The 11272-nt window shown below is 34.9% G+C and overlaps 1 protein-coding gene across 1 annotated transcript; it reads left to right on the top strand.

Annotated features, from left to right (window-relative positions):
• The first annotated feature begins 2797 nt into the window (after positions 1–2797).
• On the top strand, positions 2798–7302 carry LOC107489435 (LRR receptor-like serine/threonine-protein kinase RGI1). The gene is made up of 3 exons (XM_016110182.3): positions 2798–3838; positions 3990–6230; positions 6564–7302. Exons 1-3 carry the CDS (start codon positions 3175–3177, stop codon positions 7070–7072), a joined length of 3414 nt encoding a protein of 1137 aa, XP_015965668.1. The 5' UTR covers positions 2798–3174; the 3' UTR covers positions 7073–7302.
• Positions 7303–11272: the final 3970 nt, after the last annotated feature.

Here is an 11272-nt window from a genome sequence, read left to right as displayed (position 1 = left end):
ATATGATGGTAAAAGGAAGCTAGAGCAACGTTGGTAAAAGAAGAGATAAGGATGATTATTTTAATTTTTTTTCTTTTTTTATTTGACACTAACTTAACTTTTTTGTTAAACAAGCATATGGATTTCAACATGTGATGGATAAAAAGGTAGAGGAGGTGGCTGAAGTTTAGAGAGGAGATTTGGTGAAATTTGAGTTTCATTTGGTGTTAATTTCATGGGTAAGCAATCTTACCTTCAAAGTGGTGGATAAAAGCTGGTAAAAAAAGATGAATGTATGAGTGGAGAATTGAGTAATTAAGATTTTATCGTATCTGATTAAATAAATAATTATACTTTTTTTGCATATGGGCCTGTCTTGTTAACACGAAGTGAACCATGATTCTCAGATTTTATGTATTGTAAGGGTCCAAAAAATCATTCTTTGAAAAATCGAAATCTTAAAATTTGTTAATTAATTTAGAAACTAAACTAAAATATTTTTAAAATGTGAACTAAACTAAAGGTCTTAAAACTTGATAAATTTAAACTTTCTTTTATTCTAGAATAAATTTCTAACTATAATTCAACTACCGATTTCTTATGCATATATAACCATGAATTTAAGTGTTTTGTCTCGCCCTTCCAAAATCATTAATAATAATTTACACTCAAACGAAATTGTTGATGATTTGTCTTACCATTTATATTCTAATCATGTTAGATAATCAATTAGGGTATCAGCCAACAACAACCAACTATTATTTGAGTTACAACAAAAAATTATATCAAAAATCAATTAAAAAAAAAGTTAAAATCTAAAAAAAAATATCTAAAACTAAATGAAAAGAACCGTCTAAAATCATTGTAAAAAAAATATCCAAAACCTAACAAAAAAAAATATTCAAAACGTAACAAAAAAATATCTAAAATCGTTATAAAAAAATTTCCAAAACCTAACAAAAAACTATCCAAAATTTGAACACAATAAAAACGCTTTTAATTATGGTTAAAATAATGCATTACTTTTGAATATTTCTTATACCTAGATTTCATATTAAATTTTAGAGAATTCCGATGTTTCTTATTCTGGATTTCAAATATTTAAATTTTATAGGTTGTAGGTGTTTTTCTAGGAATGTACAATTAAAAATAAATAAAAACAAACTATTAAAAATTAAGGCATCATTCCAGTTATTTTTTATAGGGGTTTCGGATGTATAAATTCTAAAGGTTTCAGAAGTTTTTTCTGTGAATGTACATTAAAAAATAAATGAAAACAAATAATACTTTAGATTTCGAGTGTTTAAATTTTAGAGATTTTTAGATATTTTTATTCTATGATTTAAGATGTTTTATTTTGTTAGATTTTGGATGATCTTTTTAAAGATTTTGAATTTTTTATTAGGTTTTGGATTTTTTTTTCTATAGTTTTAGATATTTTTTAGTTAAGTTTTGGATTTTTTTTTCTGAAACATAAGATAAAAAAATATTCGAAAATTAACAAAAAGAAAAATTTAAAATTATTTAAAAAATAATTCAAATCCTAAAAAAAACATCCAAACATAAGAAAAAGAACATTCAAAACCTATAAAAAAATACATTGAAAATCTAAGAAAAAGAAAATCTAAAACTATTAAAAAGAATCATCCAAAACCTATTAAAAAGAATCATCCAACATTACTAAAGATAATCATCCAAAATTGAATAAGAAGAAATATCTAAAATTATTGAAAAAAATGCTGCAACAAGAGGGAGGGACGGAACTTTAATTTCCAACATCTATGTTAACTTCCTCTCGTTTGGCTTCTTGACACTGGTGAAGTGGAAGCGGTACTGATCCGGAGAAGAAACGCGGAGAAAGAGGTGAATGGAAGTGAAAGGGCGCGTATTTTTTTAGCGTAAAACTAGTTTTAGGAATTTTAAAATCATAATCTTTTGAAAAATTGACTGCTTGGCTATAAGGTTGTCAAACGGGCCAGCCAGACTCATTTACCATAAGTCGATTTAAGTCTACATTATTCACGAGTCATAGTTTTTCAGTTAGGACCATTTATGACTAATCCAATGGATTAAACAAACTGGTCCATTCACTTTTTTATTTTAGTTTTCAAAAAATCTTTTAACAAAAAATATCATTTTTAGGTCAAAAATTTTAAATAAATAATTCTTTTAATGGATTGGATTTTTAAGTCGAATTGGACAGAATATTTAATTAAAAGTGCTATTATTTTTTGAAAAATATAAAAAAATAAATGTGCCGTCTATTTAGTCTGCTTACTCCAAAATTTAAATAAATTTAATTTTAAAAACAAAATCATCCGTTTAAATAAATAAATGAATTGACTTAATAAATTTAGCTTATCTTAACTATTCTAAAAATTAATTTAAAAAAATCTAAAAAATTAATTCTGATACCTATAAATAAACTTTCTCATTATATTCAAACAAATCACCTCACCGGGCGATTCTAACGAATTAACACATTTCCCCCAATTTCAATTTTTTTACCCGAACTCTAATACCCGCTAAAAATATTAATACTGTTAATTACATGTATAAATTGGTGGTTTTACAAAAAAATAATTTTACGAAAGAGTATCAAGTTATGAATTAGTGCCACACTAGACATAATTGAAGCTTGTGACACGTACTAAAAATGAAGACAATTTCTGCCCCCTCAAATTTATTTTATTTTAACCATACAAATAAAATAGCATAAAACACTGACAGAGTACTAGGAGCACAACAATAAACAAAGACCATATATAATGCTATGCAATGTAGTCAATTGAGCTCAATAGTTATAATAAGCACCGCCTGCCATAGCCTCCATTATTCTAATAACACACTTGCTTAGACACAAAGAAGCATCTTAGGTGTGGTGGTGCTGGTACTCTTTTCTTTTCTTTTCTTTTTGCTGCTACTGCTTCAGATTTTTCTAATCTCTAGGCGTTAAATTGGACTTTAATCTATTTTTTATGTTCTCTAATGTGAACTTAAAAACTTCATAGCCTTTGTTACTCTCTCTGGGTTTAGTTTAGTTTCATTGAGTTCGAAGCAAGAAAACCACATAGTAATAGTAATAGCAAACATTACTCACAAAAAAAGAGTTGCAAAACCCAATGAAATAAGGTGCACAAAGCAAAGAAGAAGAAGAAAGGTTTGGAATTTGAGGCAAATGTTCCATAGTTTTCAATGCAAAACTCGAGGCAACAACAACCCTCTTCCTTCTTCTTCATTTCTTCTTATTCATTCTTTTGTTTCATTCTTCTCTTTCACACTACTTTTCTCTATGGTATTGCATTCTGTTCTACGAACAGTAATAACAACGAAGCTTCTGCTCTATTTTCTTGGCTCCATAGTTCTTCTTCACCACCACCATTGTTATTGTCCAACTGGAACATCCATGACTCAAACCCATGCAACTGGACCTGCATAACATGTTCTACACTCGGTTTTGTAACTGAGATCACCATAGAATCCACCCCTCTTGAGCTTCCACTACCTTCAAACCTTTCTTCATTCAAGTTCCTTCAGAAGCTTGTCATCTCTGATTCAAATCTCACTGGACAAATCCCTCAAGACATTGGTGACTGCACTTCACTCACTGTTCTTGACTTAAGCTCTAACAACCTTGTTGGTTCAATACCTTCCTCCATTAGAAAGCTTCACAATCTTGTCAACTTGTCCTTGAACTCTAACCAGCTTTCGGGGAAGATCCCAGTCGAGTTAAGCAACTGCATTGGACTAAAGAGTCTTCTCCTTTTTGATAACCAGCTTAGTGGGGTTATCCCAAAGGAGCTTGGAAAGTTGTCGAATCTTGAGGTTCTTAGAGCCGGAGGGAACAAGGACATAGTTGGTAAGATCCTATAAGAATCTTTATAAATACTTCGCGTATGCATATCTGCATCAAATACTGCTACTTCAAACTTCTTAAGTCAATGTTGTGTTTGCATATTGCATTGTAGTGTATCATATCTAATACTCGTGTTCATGTTTGTCGAACATAGGTAAGATACCTGAACAGTTTGGAGAATGCATCAATTTAACAGTGTTGGGGCTAGCTGATACAAGAATCTCAGGCTCATTGCCAGTTTCATTGGGAAAACTAAGCAAGCTTCAAACTCTGTCAATTTACACCACAATGCTCTCAGGTGAGATTCCAAGAGAGTTAGGTAACTGTTCTGAGCTTGTTGATTTGTTCCTCTATGAGAATAGCCTCTCAGGTTCCATTCCACCTGAGCTTGGAAAGCTTCAAAATCTGCAACAGTTGTTTCTATGGCAGAATAGTCTTGTTGGTGCTATACCCGAAGACATTGGAAACTGCACAAGTTTGAGAAAAATTGACTTCTCTTTGAATTCTATATCTGGATCCATTCCTCTGTCTTTAGGAAATCTTTTGAATCTTGAAGAGTTTATGATTAGTGACAACAACGTGTCTGGCTCGATACCTTCGTCGCTCTCGAATGCAAAGAACCTTCAGCAGTTGCAAGTTGATACAAACCAGCTTTCAGGTTTGATTCCACCCGAGCTAGGCCAGTTGTCGAACCTAATGGTGTTTTTCGCTTGGCAGAACCAGCTTGAAGGTAGCATTCCATCAAGTTTAGGAAACTGCAGCACCCTGCAGGCACTGGACTTGTCTCGAAACACGCTAAACGGAAGCGTTCCGGCAAGCCTATTTTGCCTCCAGAACTTAACAAAGCTGCTTCTCATCTCAAACGACTTATCAGGATCTATACCTTCAGAGATAGGTAGCTGCAGCTCTCTTGTAAGGTTGAGGCTTGGAAACAACAGAATCACTGGTAGTATTCCCAAGACCATAGGCAGCCTCAAGAGCTTAAACTTTCTTGATCTCTCCGGGAACCAGCTTTCAGGGCCGGTTCCTGAAGAGATAGTAGGCTGCTCAGAGCTGCAAATGATAGACTTGAGTGGCAACAACTTAGAAGGACCATTGCAAAATTCTCTGTCAACACTTTATTCCCTTCAAGTATTGGATGCATCTTCCAACAAGTTTTCAGGTCCAGTGCCTGCGAGTTTGGGCCACCTTGTATCTCTAAGCAAGCTTATCTTAGGAAAGAACTTGCTTTCCGGACTGATTCCAGCGTCGCTGAGCCTATGTTCAAATCTGCAATTGCTTGATCTTAGCAGTAATCAGCTCACCGGTAGCATACCAGCCGAGCTAGTCCGGATGGAGTCACTAGAAATCGCTCTCAATCTGAGCTGCAATTTTCTCAGCGGGCAAATTCCGGCTCAGATATCTGCACTTAGCAAGCTTTCCATGTTAGACCTTTCACATAACCAGTTGGAAGGGAATTTGCAGCCTTTGGAAGAGTTAGACAATCTTGTCTCCCTTAATGTTTCGTACAACAAGTTCTCCGGTTATCTTCCGGATAACAAGCTTTTCAGGCAGTTATCGCCAAAAGACCTCGCCGGAAACCAAGGCCTGTGCACATCAGGTCAGGACTACTGCTTTGTGAAAGACTCTGGCACGGCCTTGAATGCGAACGAGGCAAAGAAGTCTCGAAGGATTAAAGTGGCTATTGGTTTACTCATAGCTCTAACTGTGATAATGATTGTTATGGGAATAACTGCTGTAATAAAAGCCAGAAGAACAATTAGAGATGATGATTCAGAGTTAGGAGAATCATGGTCATGGCAATTCATACCATTCCAGAAGCTGAATTTCACGGTTGAGCAAGTACTAAGGCGTTTGGTTGACAGGAATATAATCGGAAAGGGATGCTCCGGCGTAGTGTATCGTGCCGAGATGGACAGCGGAGAAGTGATTGCAGTGAAGAAGCTGTGGCCTACAACAGATGCAGGGGAGGTGTTAGACGAAAAGACCAGAGTTCGTGATTCTTTCTCGGCCGAGGTGAGGACTCTCGGGTCGATCCGCCACAAGAACATTGTGAGGTTCTTGGGATGCTGCTGGAACAGGAAAGCCAGATTGCTCATTTTCGATTACATGCCGAATGGGAGCTTAAGCAGTTTGCTCCATGAGAGGACTGGGACTTGTTTGGAATGGGAATTGAGGTATAGAATCTTGTTGGGTGCTGCTCAAGGAATTGCATATCTTCATCATGATTGTGTTCCGCCTATAGTTCATAGAGATATCAAAGCCAATAACATCCTCATTGGCATTCAATTTGAGCCTTATATTGCTGATTTTGGCTTGGCTAAGCTAGTTGACGACGGCGATTTCGGCAGATCTTCCAATACCGTTGCCGGTTCTTATGGATACATTGCTCCAGGTTAGTGTGTGTTTTACTTGTTCCTTTCTTGCAAAAATGCTTCTGTTCTTCAGAATAAGTCACAACTTTTATGCTCTATAGAAAGTGTTCAATTAGATGAAATTTCACAGGAAAATAAATATTAAGGAGTTATATATTATCTAACAAATTACAAGAACGTGTCAACTCAGCGTAGGAAACTACTCACTACAAAAAGTTAATAACTAGCCACAATGAATTTTTCACTTCCAAGATTGGTTGATAGTTTTTTACAATATCACTGTCAATGCATATAAAATTATTTTTATTTTTATTCTTAATATACACTAGATGATTCATTTGGATTTGTTTCAGAATATGGCTACATGATGAAGATCACAGAGAAAAGTGATGTGTATAGCTACGGAATAGTTTTGTTAGAAGTCTTGACAGGAAAGCAACCGATCGATCCAACAATCCCGGATGGTCTACATGTTGTTGATTGGGTGAGACAGAAAAAAGGGCTTGATGTTCTTGATCCTAGGTTACTCTCTAGACCAGAATCAGAAATAGAGGAAATGACGCAAGCTTTGGGAATAGCCATGTTATGTGTAAATCCGTCCCCAGAAGAAAGGCCGACGATGAGAGACATCGCCGCGATGCTCAAGGAGATAAAGCAAGAAAGGGAGGAGTCTGCGAAATTCGACGCACTTCTAAAGGATTCGCCTGCGAATGATGGCAATAAATGTTCTTCTGGTGGAGTTATGGCAGCATCTTCGTCGGTGCCAATGATGCAACGTTTGAATTCAAAGATTAATAATAACACGAGCTTCTCTGTGTCTTCATTGCTTCATTCATCTTATAGTGCTAAGATGGGATTCTAATGATAAATTTGGAGGGCATAAGCTTCTTGTTCTTGTGATCACTTTCCTTCTCTTTTATGTTTATTGGTCTTTATAAGCTTGTAAATTTATTATACTTTAATTAAAATGAAGAAAATAGACCAAGAAACTAAATATGTGACTTTGAGAATGTCAATGGTAATGGTGTGTATCCAAAAATGGAATTGAAGATCAAATTTATCAAATTCAGATTATGTCGGCATAGAAATAAAATCCAGTCATTGTTAGAGTTTAATTTCTGCTTCTTTCAGTTCTTATTTTGTTTGACAAAACTAAATATTCTAATTTTGTATTTTGTTAAATAATTCATTTACCTATTATTGTATGATATATATGAAATATTTCTTTATGAGTAAATATTTAAATTGGTCCTTAAATTTAAATTGCGCATCAATTAAATTCCTAACTTTCATAAATAACCAATTAAGTGAATCCATGTCCGTTCCTGAGTGAACTGTCGTCTTAACGAAGCTAATGTGTTATGTTAAGTTCCAATTTGGCATTCTAGTTGTACGCTAATGTGCTCAAATTGGTCCCTAAATTTATTTTTTAAAACCCAAATTAGTTCATCTTGAATTACAAAATCCTAATCCTCTTTCGCCCCCAATTTTCATCATCTCTTCTCTTATGTTCTTTGTCTTTTCTTCTCCCGTTCATCTTTTGTTTATGTATTGCATGAGAAACTTCCTTGATCTTCTTCATCATGGAGTCCTTTTCCTTCTCTTCATCAACTTCCTCAACATCATCTTCCTTTTCCTTTTATGATTCATCGTTTTCATCATCACTGATATCTTTTTCATTAGATAAATAGAATACTGAATTAATTCTTAGTGCTTCTTTACAAGATCCTTAATCCTCTTCTTTTCTAAGTACTCCAGCTATTAAAACAAAAAAATAATGTCAATTACTCAGTCATTATCTCCAGTTACAAGCTCAAATTAAATTAACTTTCAATTAAAAAAATCTGTGAAACATTACAAATCTTTTTCCTAGAGTCTAAAAACTAAGCATGCACAATAATTCAAATTGATGTATATATCTCACTATGTTTCTAAATAAATGCATTCACAAATAAATATGTTGTTCTTTACCTGATCCTCCTTGAGAAAGAGGGAAATTTAGTTTCTCTTCTGAATTTCTACCCACTGGTATCATTGGTCATAGTGAATGGTCTACCAAGCTAGAATTACCAATTGTACTGCTCATCATCGTTATGCTTGGTTGCCATAATCATCTTATCGACAACCAAGTACGCAGAGTAGAACCCAACACCGAACTACTCAATCATGAGGATGTCAGCACCGCCCTACAATGTCTTGAAGGTAGTAGAAGGCTTAGAGAAGGGGGTTGAATCTTTGACCTTCTTTTGCTTTAATGAAATAACCCTTTTAAAATAAACTTTCAATCTAAAATTGTTTGAACTCAGCAGCGAAAAAATTATGAGACAATTTCATTTTGTCTCATAAATATCAGAAAATAAAATAGATAAGGGAAGAGAGAAGCTAACACCATCAAGTATCCTGGTTCAGTTGCCTTATGCCATGCAACCTACATCCAGTCTCTACCACAACTATGGTGGAATTTTCACTTTAGTTAAAGTATTACATACACCAATTTCACAAAATTGACACAATCCTTTCACTCTCAAGTTTAAATTCTCATGCCAAACAAATCACAGCAGCAGCAAAATTAGCAAATTCATATGCTACTACTCCCCCTTTTGTCATTAAGGGTGGAACAAAAGATTGAACTAAAATCTGTAACAAAATATTAGTTCAAAGTCCAAAACAAGTAAATAACTAAAAGTGAACAAAAGTCTACAGTAACATGATACAAATTCAGGCATCTGAACCATCTTCTTCAGAACCAGCATCTTCCTCAGGATCAGTGGCAGCATTGTCATCCTCTTGGAGATTGTCAATGAATTTCATGAAAATGGCCACCCTATTTCTTGATTTTCTAAGAAGGTTCTCATGTTTCATAGCAAGTTTCCTCTTTTCTTTGCTCATAGCAATCAAATGGTTAGATTGAGAAACAAGTTACTGCACCACATCCTTAACAACTTCATACAGAACAGTTTTATGTCCAATGGAGGCTGAAGTACCCAGTGGAGGAGGAGTGTCTTCTGGTTCATAGTCATCATCATCTTCATCAAGAACCACCCTTTCAGAATGAGTGGGTCCCTTTTTCTACTGTTTCACTGAAACACCTCCTTTTAGATATGAGTGTCTATTTTCATATGACTCATTGGACAAATCAACACCAAAATGTTCAAAAATACAAGTTAAGAACATGCCATAAGGAAGGGCTTTATTTGTCTCACTTCTAATAGAATCAAACATATATCTAACCATTAAATAAGCAAAAGTGATTTCTGTTTTTGCGAGAAGAGCATACAAAACAAGAGTGTCAGTGTAAGATACCCTTTGATATGAATCACTCTGAGGAAAGATGATAGGATTTACTATACGGTGCAACTGAGCACGTTCATAACCCAAGGTTCTATGAGTAGGGTGATGCCATCAATCAAAGAAACATGTTCACAGATATGAGCCAGAGCATCATTGAAAGAGATACCAACTCTTTCATCCCACTTACCAGATGGATAGGCACATGCACCAACATCAGTGTATTTCAGAGAATCACTTATGGTTCTATTATTCAGAATTATGTCACGGCCTTTTACATAAGAATGAATAGTCCCTTCATGGTACGTCATGTTTGCATAAAATTCTTTGATTAAAACTGGGTAAACCGGTTTTTTTATTTTAAAAAGATGGTTTCAGTCCAGAGAAATAAGATTATCAACAAACTTAAAACCTTTCATTTTTTAAGATTTGGTAAATCAATAGAAAAGGTGGGACCTAAGATACGGTGAGCAATGACACCCTCGTAGAAATCATTATTCATGGCAGATCTAAACCTGTGAGGGTTATAGTTTGAAAGGGAGGTCATGAAGTGTGATTTGATTTAAAAAAAATGAATATTTTAAAATAATAAAAACTGATTTAAATGAAACCTTTTCACAAAAATGCAAAGTAAAAAATCCCATGGGTTTTAAGGAAACATATTGGACCACCATATGTAACACTCATTGGGCCCAGAGATGGTAATGTTTTAAGGAAACATGTTGGACCACTCAGAATCTAAATTTTTGGATTGACCTAGATGATTCAGCAAGTGCATTATAGCCTAGAAAATGAAGTTCAGAAAGATGGTTCTTCAAGCCCAGAATTGTCTCATACCTGTTTATGAGACAAAAACTTCAACAAACACATCAGCAATTGATGAGCGGATAATTTATACGCTTTTTGGCATTGTTTTTAGTATATTTTTAGTATGTTTTAGTTAGTTTTTATTATATTTTTATTAGTTTTTAGTTAAAATTCACTTTTTTGGACTTTACTATGAGTTTGTGTATTTTTCTGTGATTTCAGGTATTTTCTGGCTAAAATTGAGGGACCTGAGCAAAAATCTGATTCAGAGGCTGAAAAGGACTGTAGATGCTGTTGGATTCTGACCTCCCTGCACTTGAAGTGGATTTTCTGGAGTTACAGAAGCCCAATTGGCGCGCTCTCTATGGCCTTGGAAAGTAGACATCCTGGGCTTTCCAGCAATGTATAATAGTCCATACTTTGCCCGAGATTTGATGGCCCAAACTGGTGTTCCAAATCAGCTCAAAACTGCCCAGCGTTAAACGCCGGAACTGGCACAAGAATGGGAGTTAAACGCCCAAACTGGCACAAAAGCTGGCGTTTAACTCCAAGAGAAGTCTCTACACGAAAATGCTTCAATTCTCAGCCCAAGCACACACCAAGTGCTTTGTAAACCCTAGGCTACTAGTTCTCTACAAATAGGACCTTTTACTATTGTATTTTCATCTTGGTTCTTCTGGTTCCCTCTCTGGGGCCGAAGCCAATGATCACTATTATCACTTATGTATTTTCAACTGTGGAGTTTCTACACACCATAGATTAAGGTGTGGAGCTCTGCTGTACCTCGAGTATTAATGCAATTACTATTGATCTTCTATTCAATTCAGCTTATTCTTGTTCTAAGATATTCATTTGCACCCATGAACATGATGAATGTGATGATTAAGTGACACCCATCATCATTCTCACTTATGAACGAGTGCCTGACAACCACTTCTGTTCTACAAGCAAACAAGGCTTGAATGTT

This window comes from Arachis duranensis, chromosome 5 (genome assembly GCF_000817695.3).
Source record: "Arachis duranensis cultivar V14167 chromosome 5, aradu.V14167.gnm2.J7QH, whole genome shotgun sequence".
Classification (NCBI taxonomy): Eukaryota; Viridiplantae; Streptophyta; class Magnoliopsida; order Fabales; family Fabaceae; genus Arachis; species Arachis duranensis.
Note: the sequence above shows the minus strand (reverse complement) of the source record. Positions and strands in the feature narration are given on the sequence as shown.